The 22154-nt window shown below is 40.8% G+C and overlaps 1 protein-coding gene across 1 annotated transcript in view; it reads left to right on the top strand.

Annotated features, from left to right (window-relative positions):
* Positions 1-22154, top strand: part of FAXC (failed axon connections homolog (Drosophila)) — an 88552-nt gene that overhangs the window by 9933 nt on the left and 56465 nt on the right. Inside the window, exons 3-4 of the mRNA XM_006881197.1 lie at positions 6210-6406; positions 16757-16980. Of these exons, the coding sequence (XP_006881259.1) occupies positions 6210-6406; positions 16757-16980 (421 nt within the window). The remainder of the gene's footprint in view (positions 1-6209; positions 6407-16756; positions 16981-22154) is intronic.

The raw sequence follows: 22154 nt of genomic DNA on the forward strand, positions 1-22154 counted from the left end.
AGAAGTTTTTGGATGTGCATAGGGATTTGAGTCTTAGAAGGTCCCATTCATCTATGTTATCTTCTCCTGGTTGTAGCTTTTCCAGGATTGGTTTTAGTTCAGATTTTATGTTTGGCTTTTGTAAACAATTAATTTTTTTTTTTCCAGTCTGAGAGTCCTTTAATAGGTGAGTTTAATCCATTCACATTTATTGTGACTAATATTTTATTATGATTTATTGCTAACATTTATTTTGTATTGTATATATAGGCATGTATGATAATATTTTAAGTTTATATTTTTGTTTGCTAATCGAAGGTTTAGTTTAGAGTTCTTTATATTATAATGACTTACTTTAATTACATTTTCTATAATATTTTTGCATCAATGTTGCCGTGGAAAAATTATAGTGTTAATCTGTGTCTCCTCTTTCTTTCTGGAAGTATCTAGAATTTGCTTTTATTATTATTATTATTATTAAATTTCACTATAATATGACTTTTTATTTATTGTGTAGCCACTTCCTAAACAACATACCTCTGGAAACTCAATGAACTTTGAGGAAAGATAGTTATAGAAAGACTTCAGATCTTTTGTTCATAGGGTTGCTAATGAGTCGTGTGCGACTCGATGGCATTCAACATCACCACCACCACCACCAGTCCTTTATAAACTCTTTTAATTAGAAGCCTTTCCTCTGTTTTTTTATTTGGATATTATTGATTTATTAATCTATTTCCTCTTATTTGAATGTTTCTCCTCTTTCCCTTATTACCTGTATATTAGCTCTTCTGCATTTATTTTCCTTTTTATTTTTATCACTTAATTATTTTCTTTTTTGTGATAGAATTCCTCTCCCTATGCTTCTCTTGTACCACCCTCTTTTCTCCTAATATGCATTGTGCTTCTTAATCTCATTTGTTGGGTTCTTTATTTTTATATTTGTCATCTGATAGTTTTACTTGCCTTATACTATTATCTCTTCCTTTATTCCTTAGAGAATTTTTTTCCTGCTGATTTAACTTTTTTGTTTGTCCCAGTAATTCTGCTCATGTCATGCATATATTCACTTTCCTGCATTTATCTTACAGTAATTTATTGTGTGCCTTCAAGTCAGAACTGACACTTAAGCAGGTTTTCAGAGGCAAGAAATCACACAGAAGGAAATTGCCCATCTTCTCCCATGGAGCAGCTGGTAAATTTGAACTGCGTGCCTTTGGGATTGCAGTGCAGCTTCTTCCTCAAGTGTCTGTCTATTTACTCTGGTCTGAGAACTTCCATCTACTAGTAACATCAGTCTTCCTGCCTGGGAATTTGTACTGGGCAAGAGGTGAAATCTAGACCCTTATTTGCATCCTGCTGAGAGAGTTTCAGAAAAGGAAGTTAGGGACCCTTGCTGTTGTTAGGTGCTGTTGAGTCAAGTATGACTCTATGTACACCAGATCTGAACCCTGTGCTATCCTGCACCATTCTTATCATTCTCAACACATTTGAGCCCATTGCCACACTCACTGTATCAGTCCATCTTGTTGAAGGTCTTCCTCTCTTTCACTGATACTCAACCTTTCCAAGCATGATGTCCCTTTCCAAAGAATAGCCCCTTTTAACACCATACCCAAAATGTGTGAGACAAAGCTTTGCCATCCATGCCTCTAAGGAGCACTGACCTTTAGGCATCCTGAAACTACGACGGTTCTTCCAGTTTATTGCCATTCCTCCAAGGGGCTGCTTTCCTCAGATTTCATCTTAGAGCTCTTACAAAGATCAGCACTGGAAGAGTGTGGTCACAGTAATCTCACTCATGTCATAGGGGCTTCTAGTTTCTAGTAGACCAGCTGGAAGATGGGGAGAGAGGCCTTCTCATCTGACCAAGCTTTTGACGGCTCTAATCTGATTAAGGACCTTGGTGGCAAAGTCCATAGGGGGCTGTGCTGCTAAGTCCTCTCTCGTGGTTTGAATACTCCAGGGACTTCTCAGAGGGATAGTCATCTCCCATGCTATTTAGAGCCGTGGAAACCTGTTGAAGGGCTGAGCTAGTCCCTACTTGATGGTGATGAGAAGGAGGAGGGGGTGGTGGCAAAGTAATTACTGAATACAGAATACAGCTGCTGACCAAAAGATCCATGGTTCAAACCCACTAGATGCTTTGTGGGGAAAAGATGAGATAGCCTGCTTCTAGAAAGACTTACTAGCCTGGAAATCTTATGAGCCGTTCTACTCTGTTCCACAGGTCACTACGAGTCAAAATATCTTTCATGGCAGTGAAATGATATTGCAATGAGTATTGAATATTCCATGGACTGCCAAAAGAATAAACACATTTGTCTTGAAGAAGAGCAACCAGGATTCTCCTTAGAGGCAAGGGTAGTGAAATGTCACCTCCCATACTTTGGGCTTGTTGCCCGGAGGGGGGATCATGCTGGGAAAGGTAGAGGGTCAGCAGAAGGGAGGATGAGCCTCAACAAGATGAACTGACATAGTGACTGCAACAATGGACTTGAACATGGTGGGGCTTATGAGGATGGCAGAGGATGGGGCAAGTATAGCAACCGCTGACTCCGATGGCCCATCCTTTCTGAGGCACTTTCTATCTGAGAGAGGCCTGGGTACATTACATCCTCTTGAGTTCTGGGAGTGTGGTGGACTGCCCCTGAGTCCAGACATTTGGTGAGGGAGCAGGGGAACTATGGGGTATCTGAGAAACATAAGTGGTCTTCTGGCAGGGTGAGTGGAGAGAAGGAGAGAATCAGGGAGATTTGCAGAAAGCTGTAAGCTAGAGGAGATAATAGCAAGTAACACTAAAAACAGACAAAGCTGAATACATTTGATCAGAATTGAACATTCCATAGACTGCCAAAAGAATAAACACATTTGTTTAGTTGTTGACGATCATTGTTCAGCCACGTGTTGGCAGTCAGCTCTTGAAGGAGTGTGTTCCTGAGAGACTGAGATGGAAGGAAGATATACTTCCCAGCTCCCACCAGTTACTGTTCCATCACCACTCTTGACCAGATTGTTTTTCAGCTATGACAGCATTGGGACAGTTAGTGTCTGAACCTAGAATTATGTGTTCTGCATTGTCTTTTGAGCATCTGTGAAGTTCTGTTAAATAGTAGTTGCACAGCAGCTGCCTGGAAATTCTGCCCTTTCTTTTATTTCCTTCAAGCCATCAAGCTTTGACTGTTCCCAAACTCAACAAACTAACAGACAAATAGCTTTGGAGTCCTAGTGCCTCTGCTAGTCCATAGGGAGTTAGTCGTACTGCTAACCCAACGGTTGTACTTCTTTGTTGATTTGAATCTACCAGCCACTCTGTGGGAGAAAGATGGACAATCCCTCATCTGAAAGCCCTTTGGAGGGTCAGCTGTTAGCCACTTCCAGCTGACAATGGGTGACCTCTCTTTACCAGTGACCTATTTTTGTCTATGTGTCAGAGCAACTGCCTTTAGTTAGTGTTATTCGGGCAGCCTGGCACACACTCAGCTGTGAAGCCTGAAGATGCTACAGAGGTGAGGAGAAATCCATGTGGCAGGATAGGTTAAGTGTCGAGCTGTTAACAAAAAGGTAGGCAGTTCAAACTTACTGGAAGCATTTTCCTTCAGTTAAGATTTACAGTCTCGGTCTTTTCTCCACCTCTTTACTCTTGGAGAAATGACCTGTCTCACAATGTATTTCTTCTAATGAAGCTATCTTTAAAAAAGATACACAGCTTTGGAGTCATAATGGAGGGTCACGATGACTCAGAATCCCCTTGATAGCAGTGGGTTTCAAGGAGGAGAGGACTCCGTGAATGGTACAAGCATCAGTGCTCATGACTGCTAATGAAAAAGTTGAATTTTAAGTTCCTATAGAGGTGCCTGGGAAGAAAGACCTGGCAATCTACTTCCAAAAAGACAACATTTGAAACTCTGTGGAGCACAGGGCTTTGTACTGCTGATGCACATGGGGTCGTCATGGGTCGAGCTGACATGATGGCAGCTGGCTAGCTTGAGAGAGCTTATCTCTCTTTTCAAAGAATTATTTCCTGTAAGTCTTTTTTTTTTAAGTAATAATCCAGGATGTGTTTCCGTCTGTGAGGTCTCTATGAAAAGTAGATGGAGCGGATATTCATGAGGTTGCAGAGATTCCAAGCAAAAGGAAATGGTTTGATGGTTTAGAAGGGGACAGTATGTCTGTCTGGGGTGCCCTGAGTACCCTGTGTAGGGGAGGAGAAGGCCTGTGTTGATGCAGGTGGTGCCTGAGAGGTGCTGGGTGGATCCGCAAAGAGGTGTTTTGGCCTCGGCTTGGGCAGCCCCATCCTCTGCTCTTCCTTGAACTCTGCCTTTTAAAACAGCTGAAAAGGCCGTGTTCAGAATAACCTGCTCTTATACTTGACACTGTTGTGTTTTTTTTTTTAATTTATTTTTTAACCTAAGTGAGATTGGAATGAATATTTGATGACCATTACTAGGAACTCACAAGGCTTTCTTTTTTTTTTTTTAAATGCAAATATAATTGACACAGATGTTGGGTTTTTTTGGGCACAGTTATTTTTAAAACAAAATAAAATCAAGATACTACTGGCAGTTTATTAATATTTTATATTGGAATAATTACAGATATAGTTGCAAAAATATAGTTATATATACAAAGAGGTTCTTTGAATATGACTAATGTTTTTTAAAGATAAAAAAATCCCCCTTTACTGTCTTTTTTCTGGTCATATATAAATGACATGTGGACTTTATAAAGGTTTCAAACAATTAAAAAAATACAAATGGAAAACAGTGATTACATGACATTCTATTGCCTGGATGTAACTGTTCCTTTATGTTATTGTACAGTATCTGAACTGTCTCCTTTTATGAAATATGAAGAGGTTATAGTAATCCAAGTTACACTGAACAGACCACCAACACAATTGATTCAGGTTTGAAAATCACCCAGAAGGTCCAAATTTACTGAGAAAAGTTATTAGGTAAATGGAATCATTACCAAACAGTTTCCCTTCATTGATGTAGCAAGATCTTGGCTGTTATATACCAGCCAGCACATGGGGGCGCTCTGGTGGCTTAGTGGTAAAGAGTTGTGCTGCCAACCCTAAAGTGTCCAGTTTGATTCCAACAGTCTCCTCTTGTATATGTTATTGTCTTTGAAAGCCTACTGGTGGGTCAGGTATGAATTGATTTCATCTCAACAGTATCTCACAACAACATCTGAAGTCTTAGTCCTTAGCGGATTGCACTGCTAACCAGAAGGTTGCTTTTCTGGGCATTCAGAACCACCAAGGAAGTGCGTGTGGGTGGGCATCAAGGTAGGTGGGCGGTCCCCTTATATTATAGTTTACGACTTTGGAAACCCAGTAGAGGATCACAATGAGTCCAGACTGAGTTAATGACAATGAATGTGAGTGTTTGGAGGCAGCAAATATGTGCTCTGTATGTTCGTAAAATGTTTGAACCACTTGCCCCAAACCTACCTCTTTCTGGAATCAGAATCCTCAGAGACACTAAGTGACAAATAAATGTGTGAATAAAAGGAGAAATTGTCAAAACACAAGATTTCTGGACCCTCATACTGGGATTGTGAGCTACTAGGCTTTGGCCCTGGAACCTGTATTTTCCAGGTTCCCTGTATTTTCCCTGAGTGGGAGTCTGCTTCTGTAAAGATTTACAGCCTTGAAGACCCTCCGGACCCAGTTCTGCTCTGTCCTCTAATGTACTGAGTTTGCCTTTGTATTTGGTAGTTGATTCTGAGGTATATGCTTTTTTTACATTTGAGTGTTTAACTTTCTGGGACCATGAAGTTACAGTGTCATGTCCTAAAGCCTTAGTCATATGTAAAGTATTCAATTTTTCACTGTGGTTTTTGGTCAACACCCTGGTTATAACAAGCCTCCTCATTGTTTAATTTCATGTTTTGGATCATTAGGCTACTTTTAGAATCATTTAACTCCCTTTCCTCCCAGGGGCTGCCATTCTGAGGTTCTCTATTTTACATGAAGTCACAGTTCACAATGAAAAAATCTAGGGAAGTAAAATGGTATTTTCCTTTAAGGTAATTCATCCTTTTTGTTTTTCTCCCCTCAAGTAACCATTTAGTCTCTTAAAGAGTTTATGTGCTGAATTCATTCACTTGAATAGTAAGTATAGTCACTAAAAACATAAAGTTGCAATGTTTGTTTCTGTTCATCACACTGAAGTATATAAATAAAACATTGCTTTTCTCTTTTCCCAACTTAATCTGCTCAGAATTATTTTGGTGGAAAACTGTCTGCTCAAGGGAAAATGCCTTGGATTGAATATAATAATGAGAAAGTTTCTGGCACAGAGTTCATAATTGATTTTCTGGAAGAGAAGCTTGGAGTGAACTTAAACAAAAACCTTGGCCCTCACGAAAGAGCTGTCTCCAGAGCGGTGACCAAAATGGTGGAGGAGCACTTCTACTGGTGAGTCTTCTGTTGTGGAGATGGGGTGTGGCACTCCTCTCCACAGACTTTCTACCCAAACCTCGGTCTTTAGAAAATAAAAATTCTGTGCTAACACTTTGGGATAAGAAGAGGTCAAAGTTAGGATTGTTAAGTGGCTGAGTATCTAGACCAGGTGTGGGCAAACATTTTCCATATTGTGTTAGCTAATACCTGTTTGCATCTTGTGGGCCATTTGGCCTGCTTTCCAGTCACTCAGCACCACCTCTAGTCAGAGAGCAGCCATAGACGATGTAGAAATGAATAAGCACGACGGCATTCCGACCAAAGGTTTTGTTTATGAACACTTAAATTGGAATTTTGTGTAATTCAAGATTTCATTTTCCTTTTGCTTTTTTCCTCAACCTTTTAAAAATGGAAAACATTTTTAGCCAGTGGGCTGTGATCTGTGGACCCCTCTTCTAGACTGGAACTCTTTGAATTATCACAGATATTTCAGTCAGTTAGGTTCAGGGATATTTATGAATACAAACTTCCCAACTAAAGAAGTACTAGAAAATGAAGTCAGGCTAGAATTCCCAGGTGAAATAAATTGTGTATACCTTTGCAAAATCACTGTAAGCTTCATTAGCTAATAAGACAGGCTCCTCCTTTTTAGGGTGTCTTTGCCCAGATAGCCTGTGAGTTGTGTTCTCCAAGTTTGACGAGGTGTCCAGTTCTGTGTGGCATAGTGCGGGCTGTGACACTGTGTGAGCTGAGCAGACATGAATGGCTCCAGCTTTTCAAACTCATTATTGTGTGAATATCTTTCTTTTACATTTATCCATTTTTTAGAGTTTCATCATCTTTTTCTACTTCCTAAAAGGTGAGAGAAGATTTCTGCACACTTATTCTTGTTCTGAGGACTTAATTAAGACTTAAATAAACTTTTTTTTTGGCACTGAACATTTCTCCTGAACCAGGTGGTCGCTTAGTAGCTTTTAAAGCTGCACTTTCTCCTCCACAAGGTGCCCTCGATGTGGAGGTTCCTCCCCATTGTCTCTAGATCGTCCACAGAGCCACATCTTTCATTGAGAACTTGTTTTCATGTCTGTACTGTGGTTCTTGATTTTTCTTCTCTTTTTTCTACTTTCATTTCTTGCCTACTTTATTCCAGGGCTGAGCCCTCTCTGCCCACATCCATCATTATAATAGAGGTGAAGGAGATGAGATCAAGGAGCGGACTAGGAGAGGAGGAATTCAGAGGTACAGGTCTGTGTGGGAGTAATCATAGACTCCGTGTTCCCAGGATGAACCTATCTTGTTATAGTATGGATGGTGAACTCAGGGCCTCTCATCTCAAAAGAGTGTAGGTTTGTAGTGTGGGCAGTAATCTATGACTGTGTTTAAAGTCATATGTTGACTCTGTTTAGAGTCTATGAAGTGTTTAGCTTCTGGGAAAAGCTTGCCAGGCTCCAGTTGCCACTTTGCAGCAGTTAAGGGAAACAAAGAATACACAGAACCACTCTGGCCCTCTGTGTCTTCTGTTGGTACTGTCCTCTGCAGCACTGCCTCCTTTGATTGATGGGCCCATTGGTCCCGAGTGCTTTTGCTTTGTCAGCTGCCTGAAAAAGAAGTGGAAAGCCACGTGTTTTAGTTGATACTTTGGCCACCAATCTTTACTTTCTAAAGGGGTTCAAAAATTTACATTTGAATTCAAAAGTCTTTGATCCAGGAAGATCCCAAAACACCATGCATCACTGCCTCTAAATTTGGGTTATTGTTGTTAGGCTCTGTTGAGGTGAGTATGACTCATAGTGACCCCGTGAACAACAGATCTGAACCCCTTCCTGTTCTGCACCATCCTTTTTATCCCTAACACATTTGAGTCCATTGCCACAGACACTGTATCAATTGATCTTTCACTGACCCTCCACCTTTACAGCCATGATGTCTCTTTCAAATGTGAGCTTTCCAGAAGATCTTGTTAATTTCTCACTGTCACTGTGAGTACCACTTAAGCCGCAAGGCTGTGTCTATACTCAGAGGTGCAAGAGAATTCAGTAAACCCACCTACTTAATTTAATGATCTGAAATTTTCACATTTGACTAGTTTGGCCTCAGACTCTTAAAAATATTCCTCTTATGTATAAGTTTTCTGAAAAGCAAAAATAATAGAAAGCATTATTATATAATGTCACATAATTCTGAGTCTGCTTTAGGCTTATTCAGATAAGTCCACCTAGTTATCAAGTAGGGATCTCTGGTGGTCTGGTCTGTAGGGATTTGTGCTGTTAACCCAAAGCCCATGCCTTTCTGGCAATTCAAGCCCTTGCGGGGAAAAAAAAAGATGGGCAGTCTCCTGTCATATGGTTTACAGCTTCAGAAACCCAGTGGAGAATCAGCTGTGTGTTGGTTCTTACTCAATGACAATGAACTTTTGAATCACTTTTCTCAAACTAAATATAAAAAAACTTATGGTTCACTTGCATATGTTGTTATTATGTGCTATCAAATTGGAACCTCCCCCATAACTGGCCCACCAGTGGGTTTTCAGAGGTTGTAAATTGAATGGCAGGAGATTTTTTTTTCTCCAACAAAACAAGTGAAAACCAGTTTATTAAGATAATGTAAAGGAGAAATGGTTGAGGAAAGGTAGAGATATGCCATGCAAAAGAGTTAAAGAGAAAGGGAAAGAAGAAAAAGGAGGGAAGACAACTATGGAAAATTGAAGGTGAACCCAAACATTTTGGCAAGCAGCAGCAGAAAGAGAGAGGAGATTGTTTTTTTGGATTGGCAGCTCAGCTCCTTACTACTAGGCCACGACAGCTCCTTCCACTTGTATATAGAGGCTATTATTGAAGATGAAGGAGACAGTTTGTTTTGTGTTTGCTGCATTAATATTTAAGTTAGATCAAATGTAGGAAGGCTAGAATAAAGGAAGTCAAAGAATCACAGAGTCAGATTACTGGGGTGAAACTGATTTTAAGTTCCAGATAAATGGCTGCTTCTTTGTGATGCACCAACCCTTTGTGGACATCAGTGCCTTAAGCATCTTCAGTCCCCATAAGAAAGCATGCAGGCTGTCTAGTCATAATACCCACTGACAATTGAGGTACCTTGATGCTGACCTAACTTTATGACCCAAGGACAATGTTCCTTTTCTCTAAGGTTTGGCCTATGTGTGTTTAAACAGAGCAAAGGCTGCATGGGGATAGCCATATCTGAGGTTTACAAATGTCACAAAGGGGAACTGTCCCTGTCAACAACATCAACAACATCCACAACATCCACAACAAAAAGCCAATTCACATGAGGTCAGACATGTCCCCCATGCACCTGCACCTCTTTCTGCTCATCCCAATCTTACTGCTTTCCTGGGTCCAAAAAACTGATGTAATAGCTCACAGACATACAGAACTATATTGGAGAAGTCAAAAGGATATACTTCAGGTTAGCAGAAGACTGGACAGCTTCTGAAATATGTTTGCAGGCACCTCAGCCTTGAGCCTTATGGCTTTAGGCCAGTGTTACAAAACTCTGAGTCCTGTCAGTTAAGGTTCTCCCCTACTCAGTGCTCTGACAAACTTGGGCAATGGCTCCTAGCTCTGGTTCAGTGGTGCAGCAGTCCAGTGTCTACTTCATCTCATGTTAGGCCTCTGATTCTCTACTGTGGCTGCCTGGCTGTTGCTTGTATAGGTCCTAGTCTGGCTAGTTAAAAAAAATCTATGGTCCCAAAGGATGGGTTATATTCTCTTGCTGCTTCTGTTAACCAAGGTTTCTTCTATTCTGCTGCTGATACATTCAGTTTAAAGGTATGGATAGCCAATCCCCTTGTGGATAGGTTGATATACCCTATTTGTGTATTCCCTCCCATCTATCTAAAAAATTTAAATGGCTAAGGAAGCCAGTTTTAATAATAAAAAATACCACACCAGGGTAGCTAATCTGTTCTCAGAGGGTCTTTGCCATTATAGACAATAGATGCAAGATGGGTCTTGAGATACAACAACATCAAAATCTTTACAGTGGATGTCCACAGTCAGACATGGCTGAGGAAGAATAGACTACCAGAAGAACTGGTAGTGTCTAAAATCCAGGATCTACCCTGTAATAAACTGAATGGCATGTACCTTTAAAACAACAACAAACACAAAATATTGATATTAGGATTATTAATTCAAACTGTCTTGCAGGTGGTCAGAGTTTCAGAATTTCAGTTTTGGCATTTGGTGCCTTTTTGGTGAATAGCAGATGGTGGAGTGGAATGCTTTTAAAGTGATTTACTTAAGAAAACTCTTTTTTAAAAGCCAGGAGACCCTCCCCAAGTACGGTTGAACTGATGAGTTAACATTTTCTTCCTTTTTTTATTTCTCCCAGTATTAGAGTATTAGTATAGTGAGGGCTTCTGTTTGGAAAGGCTGACCTGAAGCTTGTAAAGTTTAGTGAAGTAGAGAATATAGAAAACAAGCAAAAGATGTGGCACAGTATGATGAAAGGCATTTTCATGGTTTGGAAGTCTCTTAAGAGACCTTAAATGGCATGAAACGGCAGTTTACCTTGGTATGCAATATATTAATATTTGTTTGTATCGTGGGCCAGGAAGGAGCCTTTGTATGGGACCATTTGTTCTATAAGATTGCTATGGGAGCTTTGGGGGCCTAGTGGTTAAGGAGTCCACTGGTTTGAATCCACCAAATGCCCCTCAGAAGTAAGATGGACAGTCTCCTCTGATGCAGTTTACAGCCTCTCAAAATTCACTGGAGAGTCAACTATGAGTCAGTTCTAACACAGCAGCAATGAGTTGCTGTTGTAGGATTGTTATGAGTCAGAATCTCTTAAATGGCAGCCTATATGGTTGATGAGCCTGGAATCATGCTGGTTGTAACTAGAGTGATTATCATTAAAAGATCCACAATTGATTATTTTTGGTCTATCTTCCTGAGCACCTTTAAAAATATTTGGGCGGATGTTTCTTTTTATGTTCTAAAGATAGTAAGATAATCAGTTACACACTCTCACACTCTTATATACACCTCCTCTTTGGCCCAGATTTGTAGTAAAGATTAGTTGCAATAAATGTAAAAAGTAGCTCAACTTCCTAAAACAGACTCTTTTTATAACGTCCCAAACCCAAACCCACTACCATCCAGGCGATCCCAGCTTCCACCTAGCATTCCCAATGCTGTAAATCTTTATGGAAACTGACTACCTTATGTTTCTCTTGGAGGCTGACTGCTGTGTGTTTCTTCTGTGAAGTGACTGGTAGGCTTGAACTTGTAACTTCTTGATTAGTAGGTAAATGGTTAAATGCTGAGCCACCAAGAACCCTTTTCTCAGAATGATAGATTATTTTAATCACTCAGCCAGTCTGGTTTCAAAATTGGTCCTGCCCCTCTTCTCCAGTTAATAATTCATGGCTCTGTGCAGTGGGCCTCGTCCAATAGAAAGTGAAGGCCATGAATTCCAGATGAGAGCATCGGCAGCCCCCTCTTGATTCTCTCTCCATTTTTCTATTTAAATATGTGTCATCTCTTAGAAATACTACTTAGCAGGAGCTGGCTCAGAAGCAAAGCCTTTCTCCCCCATCAAATCAATAATTCATTCTTTCAGCAAACTTAATGAATAACTACTAGGAGTCAGTGAGTGTGCTGTAAGTTGGCAAAGGAAGGCTCTGTCCTTGTCCTCATCCACTGGAGAGGAGGCACTGAGATATTATCAGAGTCATTGCTGGGAGGGAGTTTGAGAAACTGGCAAATGGCACCAGAACTAGCTGGACAAAGGAGAGGATGGTTTCTCGTGGAGATGGTATCAGTGGAATCTAGAAGTAAGAAACAGATGGTTGAGAAAATAAATGGGGACTGTATGCTCACACACACACACACACACACACACACACACACACACACACACACTCCTCTTTGGCCCAGATTGGCAGTAAAGATTAGTTGCAATAAATGTAAAAAGTAGCTCAACTTCCTGAAACAGACTCTTTTTATAACATCCCAAACCCAAATCCACTGCCATCTAGTCGATCCCAGCTGCCACCTAGCATTGCCAGTGCTGTAAATCTTTATGGAAACTGACTACCTTATATTTCTCCTGGGGGCTGACCACCATGTGTTTCTCCTGTGAAGTGACTGAAGGAAGGTAAGACCATGGGCTGTGGAGCTAGTGTATCTGCTGAGGAGCGGTGAGTTGTTCATAAAGGACTCTGAGAAGCAGCATGATACTGTTAAATTTGTGTTTTAAGAGGCTCTTAGTGGCTTTCTTGGGGAAAACATATTTTGAGTGGTCTGGAACCATTGTCAGGCAACCAGCTCAGAGGCGACTATCCTCATCATTGAACAGTAAAAGGCAGACTGCACTACTAATGGAATTAGAGAATCAGGTGAATTCCCAGTGTGTCTGGTTGTTACACAGAGAGGGATAACAGTGAGGGGAGATTCCTGGCAATCTGACCAGCTTGAGGTTTCAACCAGGTTTGAAGGAAGTGAAGAGGATGAGTCTAATTCTGGAAGTTTGTTTGCTGTTTCCAAGGATAAGCCATGAGTGGCCCATGGACCTTAGGATAGAAATTGGGCTGGATGTAGATTTGGTAGTTGTCAGCTCAAAAACGAATCAGATCACCCCATGAGTGTGGAGTAAAGAGAGAGAGAAATGGCGATGAAGACCCTAAGAATGTGCAAGAGGTAGGAAAGTGGAAGGAAGAGTCTGTCATAAACGGAAAAGGTTCCTGAGAGTTAGGAGGAAAAGCAGTAGAGTTGCAAGCTGTGAGAGAGATCCACCAAAGAGATTTATAGTGTCAGATTCTGCAGAGCCTAGGAAGCAAAAGAAGCTTATTTGGGTTTTGCAACACAGGAGTCATTGTTGACTTGCGCTGAACTGGTTTTGGTGCAGTGTTGGGGCTTGGAGTGTGGACCAAGTCTTCTGAAACCATGGTTGTGACGGGAGGTGGATTTGTGGTTGTAATAGTGTGTAATGTATTATGCTTTCTACTCATAGCAATTGAGTTAGGAATTCATCAATTTATTTCCTTTGGCTTTCAAGTTTCAGAAAAGAGAAAGTAGATGGCTTCCACTTCTAACACTGATTATGTTAACATTTCACTGAATTTGAGCCCAGAAGAATTTACCTGACCCTGATTTGCTTATTTCCTCTAAAATACTGGGCACAGGGAAAGAAAAAGATGAAGGGAAATCAGGGGAGAGAAGAGAGAAAAATCAGAATACTTCTGAAATTATTTCTATCTGCAAAATTCCGAGTCAGTCCAGTGTTCTTTCTTTATATTTGACCTGCTCATGAAAGTGGAGAAATTGAACATGTACTTGTATGACATCTATTCTTTGCCTAGCTGACTGGGTGCCCTAAAACAGCTGCCTCTCCCATCCTGTCCTGCTACTCCAAATCTTCTGAAGTGTCCTAAAACTCGACTTAGTACCACATCTTCATCTTCTGCACACGACTTCATGTCCTGCTCCACGGAGGACATTGACGTAATCAGGCAGGAACTCAGCCTTCCTGCCAACACACATCCCTTCCAACAGTCTTCTTCTCTCTTTCATCAGTTAGTCCTTGCTTCTCTGCAAGCTGACCCTTCTTGCTTTGCCTTCTCATCATCCAATGTTCCCTTAACTGTAGTGCTTCTAAATCACTCATCCTTGGAGCTACTTTTATTATTCCTAGACACCTCTTTAGGTGACCTTATCTCATGTATCTTTAATATTTACCACCAATTCTTTATCTGGAGTATAAACTTATCTTTTGTCTTTCCAATCTTATGGACATTTTCACTTGGGTTTTCATTGATATATCCTTTGGCTATACAACAATAAACCCTACTATTATTGTTGTTGGGTACCATTGAGTTGCCACGGACTTTTAGCTGACCCTCCAGCAGGTTTTCAGAGACAGTTAACTGCATGAGAGGAGATGCCCATCCTTCATCTATGGAGAAGCTGGAGGTTTAAACTGCAGGCATTTGGGATTGCGATGGAGGTTCTTAGCACTAGGCCACCAGAGCTCCCTATAGACCTTGCTTCTCCTATCTAAATATTCCTTCTATATGTTCCCTTACTCAGCTTATTCCTCTGCCATTGCCTTAGTTTTAGTGCATCATTTCTTGCCTGGTCTTTTAACTTGCCTTCCAGTCTTCAGTTTTTTCAACTTCCTTTACATCACCACAGATTGGGTTTTAAGTTTCCTATCTGCTTTGAATCTGTCAGTGACTAACCTTTGCCTTTGGAATATAGTTTGACACTCTTGGCATCAGATCCTCCTGATTTGGTCCTTGCCAGCCCTCCCTGTTAGTCTTCCTTCTCACAAACCTCCTCATGCACATCTTGTACCAGACCCAGCCTTCCTTAAGTTCCCAACCAGCCACTGCTCCTTTTGCACATAACCTTGTCCTGCTGCTCTGCTTTGTGAAGTTCTCACCTTTCAAAGTCAGTTATTCTTAGGATAAAACCTGTACAGTTTGCCTACAAAGAACATATTGTTTTTATTTTTTCCACATCAACCTGTCAGAGCAGGCACATTCCTCTCCTCTTCAGAGACTTCCTGTGCTTTTATTACTTGGCCATGTTCCACTTAGGATAACTTTATCTTAATCCTCAGACCACTGATTTCCCAGATAATAAAGGGTCCTGTAGTACTCTACTGTGGATTTTGATGTGTTGCAATTAGAATCAAAGTGCGGAATTGTTCTACTGGAACATGAAATTGCCACTTAAGTTACTGCAGGTAGAAAGAGAGGAGCATGTAGAAAAGCATGTGAGGCATATTTAGATAGATTTTTCTGAAATTATTGTGATATTTATATCAGAATAACCATTGAATGTTCTGACTGTACATGTCAGTTGCCGCTGCTGTATATTTTTTTCTTATTTCAGCAAGCCCTATTTATTGGCCCCTTGATATTTTATACCGAGAAACTTACAAAGGAGAAAGATTTTCAGACACAATTTGTAGGCGTTTTTAAAAAGGGAACAGGAAAGAGTTATGTTTGCAATGCAGAGAGTGTATTAAATTTGGTTACTTTTTGGTGAAAATCAGAAATTTGTCAATAATTTTTGAGATATTTTCCATTTCTAATTTTCTATTTTTAAAAATGATATCCCTAAAAAGAATATAGCTAAAAAAGAATAAAAAATGTTAAACCCTTATTTTCTTTTTTTTTTTTTTGCTTTTGTTTCCTTGTGATGAAAATACATTTCACTGTAGCCTGCAATTTCATTCTCATCCCTTAGACTCTGTTAACCTATATTTTCATAGCCAGCACCAGGATTCTAATGACCACCAATACATCATTTATTGCTCATTATGTGGAAAAACCAAAGTATCTGTGCCTGGGCCCCCACTGCTGCTTTCTTCTCAAATCCCTTTTCATTTGTTTCTGCCAGCACTATTAGCCTTAAAACATTCCTGTAATTGTACCGGCTCAGAGAACAAAATGAGCAAAAGGCTAGATATTGTGGTCCAAGAACACACTTCCAGCAAATAGCTGTGTGGTTGTCTAAATAACAACACCTGGATGGATAAGTTCACCAGAGACGGGGGAAAGTGATTCTGGTGGGTTTGCTGGGGATTTGTTCCCTTTAGAGTCCTTGAAGACAAATTGATATACAGAGATGACTTTATGGAATGTGAATTTTTTACATAATTGATGTAATTTATAATAAATATGGATGGATGTACCCATTCAATAATACTGTCAACAAAACAGCGTTTTCTTTTCTTAAAAGGACATCTTTTATATTATGAAATGTAAAGTGCATTACAAAGTCTACATGATAAAAATGTGCAGCCCAGTTTGAGAGCACAGAGCATGTACCTGTGTAACTGTCACTTTGATCAAGAGAGAAGGATGCCCACATCCCAGTTATTGCTTCCTCGTTCCCTGTCCCCCCATAGGTCTTCATTATTATTATTTATTTGTGCGTATACCATCAAGTCAGATCTGACTAGTATAGGAGGAGACTGTCCCTCCGTCTCCAGCAGAGCTTCTGGTGGATTCAAACTGGACACCTTTAGGTCTTCATTATTTTGATGAAAGACTTTTACAATTGAATTGACTTCAGTGGAGTTGACATCAGAGAAAGCAGAAGCCCAGCATTAGTGGTGGGGAATTGGGAGGGAGTCTGAAGGAGGTTACCCAGAGAGGGTTGGTGGCATTGCGACAGAAGGAACTGGTATCTGTATATTTTACAATTTATCCCACAGGCTCCATGTGTAGCTGCTTGTCATATCTGCCATGCATATATGTGCTTTGTAAAAGCTGAAATGAGTCTGTTCCTCTAGAGTGTATTAAATTCTCAAAGACTCATTCACAAGTGGCTTTTTACGTGCTTTGAATCTGATACACACTAGTAACTTGTTTCCACACAATTCCAGGACGTTAGCTTATTGCCAGTGGGTGGACAATCTCAATGAGACCCGGAAGATGCTCTCTCTTAGCGGCGGCGGGCCCTTCAGTAACCTGCTGAGGTGGGTTGTGTGCCACATAACGAAAGGAATTGTGAAGCGTGAGATGCACGGCCACGGCATTGGCCGCTTCTCCGAGGAAGAGATTTACATGCTGATGGAAAAGGACATGCGGTCACTGGCAGGGCTTTTGGGTAATGTACCACACCTTCTGTTCTTTGCACCAGCTCCTGATTTTCTGCATGATCTGGAAAGCACTGTTGGCTATTACCATTTAAAATTTTATTTTGGTTGATGGCTTTCATGTGTAGGTGGTGGTCCCAGCATTTGACTAAACCCTCTAATTTTCAGGAGCATGTGTCCTTCTTCTTAATTATTTGCATGTTATTGTTTATAGTGTGGGAGATCCCCATGTGTGGAGGATGTAAAGCATGGTGCCACATCACTACCCAGCTGTAAGTGCTGCTGGCATTTCTGAATGTATTATGAGAAAATGACAGTTTTGGGCAAGTAAACTCTTCTGCTTATCAACAAAGTTAAAAGGCTGCCTATGAGCATATCAGCTCAGAAGATAGGCCTGTGTACCTGAGAGAGATATTGGTGGTTCTGATTACTTCTGTATATGGGCAGCAGGTGCCATGGACTCATGCCTTTCACTTCCAATTGTAATCTTAGGCTTCTTCCTAGCAGGTTAGAACACTGTCTGCTTTACTATTTACTGTGCACATTGACTTTATATGTATTTGGGTAACCCCTCCAAGGGAATCCCAGAGCAGTAGCCCTGTGCTGGTGAGAAAGGTTGAGAGTAGAATGACATGCTCTTATTCATCCAGCTGGTTGGAGATGGTGGCCTGAACTGACATCATTCTACGCTGAGACTTAGCTATGAAAATTCAAGAACAGATAATTTTGAGTTGAGGAGTCACTGTGTGAAATGATGATTTCTTTTAGACCACTCAGGTACATGATGTCACACCTTCTGTTGCCAGCAAATTAAGATGTAAGCCTACAACATTGCCTATGCTACCTGGAGAATGTGGGTTCTCCCTGGTCCTCCCTTGGTGGCAGTTACATGAAGACTTATCCTGACCCTTGATCTGAAGCATATTAGGTGCCTCATCACCTCTGGGAAGTGGGGCTGGGAATTTGTTTTGTTGAAACCCACCTAATACCTATCTTAGGGACTGGGGACCACACTGCATGTAACCTGCCTCCTGCAAGGTATACAAAGCATTAAATATCATTTTGGCCTACAGCCCTGGTTGCAGAGAGTGATAGATATATAACAATTTGGTATGTATGTATGGAGGTTTGTATTGATGCCTTTGAGTTATGGTGCTGGAGAAAAGTATTGGACATACTATGAACTGCCAAGAGAACTAACAGGTCTGTCCTGGAGAGGGTGAAGTGAAGTGCTCGATGGAGGCAAGGATTTTGAAGCTCCATGTCACATACTTTGGGTATGTTGCCAGGAGGGGCCAGTCATTGGAGAAGGACATCATGCTTGGAAGGATGGAGGGACAGTGCAGAAGAAGAGGACCCAGGATGGACACAGTAACTGGGGTAATGAGGGTAGGTGTGTCAGAGACAATGAGATTGGCTCAGGATAGAGCAGGGTTCAGAGCTACTGTGTGTTGGATCGCTACGAGTCGTAGTTGACTTGGCAGCACACACCACCACCACCAGCAGCACTGACAGCAACAACATGTATGGAAGTGGTGATGGGGAGGGCACTTCTCAACTCATAGCTGTCTAGTTGGAACCCACACATAGTTGACTCTCCACTGGGTTTCTGAGGTTGTCAATCACACAGGATGATATTGACACTGGTGTATTTGAACAATCAGAAGAGATGCACCTTTGGGTTAGCAGTGCAAGTCCCTACAGATTACCTCACCAGAGCTCCCTCAAAGGAGAGGACAGGAGTCCAAAAGAGCCAAGTTCTTGATATGAAATATTATAAAGTAGCTGTTCATAGAGTTGGGGAGCATTGGAGGAGAGAAGGGAAGATTTATTCATTTCAGTTGTGAATTGATTATATCTCTGTGAAACAAATATATGTGTGGAAATTTAGTATATACTCGAGACAACCTTTAAAATCAGTGGAGTAAAGACTAATGAATTCAATAAATCATATTGGGATGGCTATCTAATAATTTGGGGGGAAATGTGTATAATCTTGACTTTATATAATACATCTGAATAAATTCCAGATGTATTAAGCATTGAGATATAAAAAATAAAGTATGAGTATAATAGGAAACTTTTGCACAATCTTGATCTTGAGGGAAAGTTTATGTAAACATGGTACCAAAGGGAGAAATTGGGTAAGAAAAACTGCATAGTTGTCGTTATGTGCCGTCAAGTCACCTGCGACTCATAGCGACCCTATGTACAGCAGCCCTAAACCCTGCCCTATCCTGTGCTATTTTCAGTCTCTGACACATCTAACCCCATTACTCCAGTCACTGAATCAATCCATCTCATCGAGGTTCTTTCTCTCCTGCACTGTCCCTCCACTCTCCCAAGCATAATACCCCTCTTCAAGAACTAGTCCCTCCTTGCAACATGCCCAAAGTATGTCAGGCGAAGCTTCAGAGTTCTTGCCTCTAAGGAGCAGACTGGCTTCATCCTCTCCAGTACAAACCTGTTAATTTTCTTAGCAGTCCATGGTATATTCAATACTCTTCTCCAGCACCACAGCTCAAAGGCATCAATTCTCTTTCTATCCTCCCTATTCATTGTACAACTCTCTGATGCATAGCAAGTTATTGCAAAGATTATGGCCTGTATCAGGCGCACCTTAGTCTCCAGACTGACATCGTTACTCTTCAGTATTTTAGAGAGGTCTCTAACTGCAGACTTTCACATTGCAGTACGTCTTTTAATTTCCTGGCTGCTGGTGCCAAGAGTGTTGACTGTGGAGCCAAGCAAACTTAAGCTGTGAACAATCTCAATCTCTTCACCATTCATTATGATGCTGCCAGTTGGCCCAGTGGTGAGAATCTTTGTTTTCTTGATATTGAGTCTCAATTCATACTAAAGACTGCAGTCCCTGACCTTCCACAGTAATTGCTTCAGGTCCTCCTCAGTTTCAGCAAGCAGGGTTGTGTCACCTGCATAATGCAGATTGTTGATGAGTCTTCCTCCAATCCTGATGCCACATTTCTCCTCATACAGTCCATCCTCTCATATAATCTGTTCTGCATAAAGATTGAAAAGGTATGGAGATAGAATACATCCCTCATATACACCCTTTCCAATTTTGAACCATGAAGTGTTTCTTGCTCTGTTCTGACGACTGCCTCCTGGTCCAAGTGTAGGTTTCTCATTAGCACAATCAAGTATTCTGGGATTCCCATTCTTCTCAGAGTCAGCCACAGTTTGTTATGATCCACGCAGTCAAATACCTTTGCATAATCAATGAATCAAAGATAGACATTATTCTGGCACTTCCTGCTTTCAGCCAAGATCCATCTAACATCAGCAACGATATCCCTAGTACCACGACCCCTTCTAAGCCCAGCCTGGACTTCTGGCAGTTCTCAGCTGATGTGCTGTTCCAGTCATTTTTGGATAATCTTCTGCAGAATGTTGTTTGCATGAGATATTAATGATATTGTTTGATACTTTCCACACTCTATGGGATCACATTTCTTTGGAATGGGAACAAATATAGATCTCTTCCAGCCAGTTGGCGAAGTGGTTGTTCTCCAGATTTCTTGGAACAACTTGGTCAGCACATCAAGGGTAGCATCTGTTATTTGAAACATGTCAGTTGGTATACCGTCAATTCTTGGGGCCATATTCTTAGCCAATTCTTTCAAAGCAGTTTGAACTTCTTCCTTCATCACCACGAGCTCTTGCTCATATGTTGTTTTTTTAAATTCTTCTGTGTCTGCCAATTCCTTTTCATATAATGACTCTTTATCCTCTTTCCATTTTCTTTTAATACTTGCAGGATCATTTAATGTTCTGCCTAACGCATCCTTAAATATTGGAACTCAAGGCTTGAATTTCTTCTTCAGTTCCTTGAGCTTAAGAAATGCTGAGCGAGTTTGATCCCTTTGATTTTCTGACTCCAGCTCTTTGCACATTTCATTATAATACTTTACTTGTCTTACTACACTGCCTTTTGAAATCGTCTGTCTAGCTCCTTATTGTCTTGATTTCTTCCCTCTGCTTTACCTTCTTGTCACTCTAGTGCAATATTCAGAGTCTCACCTGACATCCATTTTGGTCTTTTCTTCCTCTTCTGTCTTTGCAATGACCTTTTGCACTCTTCCTGGATGATATTCTTGATATCCAGCCTTGCTCAAGGACTGCCCATCGTTTGATTACATGAAAAAAAAAACAACAAAAACAAACAAACAACAAACTCCCTCTTATATGTAAGAGATCCACCAGAAATAAAATTAAAGTGGTCAGCTGTAACATGCTACAAATGCATATAGAACTGGTCTTTCCATCTGCTGTGTAGAGGTAACTTGTGATTGCTGTGATGCTAAACGCTGTGACACTGATGTGTCAAATGTGATAATGGTCACCCATGGAGGGAAATGTTTGTTGGAGCTTTCTGATTAAAACAAGCATGGAAGCAGGAATGGCATCCATTTCTGAAATAGCTTGTCTCCGGAAACTCTATGAACTTGGAGAAACAATGAAAATTATACAAGTGTTCAGGTCTTTCATTCATAGAGTTTCTATGAGTTGTCTATGACTTGATGGCACTTAACAACAACAACAACAACAACAACATACCAATGATGGAGCTTTGGGGGTTTGTGGAAAGGAATCGTGCTGACAACACAAAGCCAATTGGCTCAAACCTACCAGCTGCTCTGTGGGAGAAAAAGGGACAGTCTCCTGTGGATTCACAGCCTCATGAAATCCCCTGGAGGGTCAATTCTGACTCCACAGTACATAACAACAGCAACAGTTTATCAATGAAAAAAGTGAATTCCAGAAAGGAAAAATTGGGCAATAGATATTACAAGGCAATTCACAAAAGCTATGAATGAGGACTCAATACTGGAAAAAATATATAGCCTCTTCAGTAGTTGGAGAAAGGCAAGTTAAAAAGTGAGACATTAATTACTCAATCAAATTGTCAAAAGTTTGATTTAAAAAGTTAAAAATATCAGCAGGAGTGTGGGAGAGGCACAAGATTTCTGTTGGTAAGAGTATACGTTCTGAAGATGTCAAAGTCATAAAATGTTGTTGTTGTTATGTGCCGTCGAGTCGTTTCCGACTCATAGCGACCCTATGCACAACAGCCCTAAACCCTGCTCTATCCTGCACCAACCGCACTGCCTCTCACACACCCATCCCGATTACCCCAGTCACCGAATCAATCCATCTCATAGAG

Source organism: Elephantulus edwardii, unplaced genomic scaffold (genome assembly GCF_000299155.1).
Source record: "Elephantulus edwardii isolate Elephantulus edwardi_28Jun2011 unplaced genomic scaffold, EleEdw1.0 scaffold00013, whole genome shotgun sequence".
In the NCBI taxonomy this organism is placed as follows: Eukaryota; Metazoa; Chordata; class Mammalia; order Macroscelidea; family Macroscelididae; genus Elephantulus; species Elephantulus edwardii.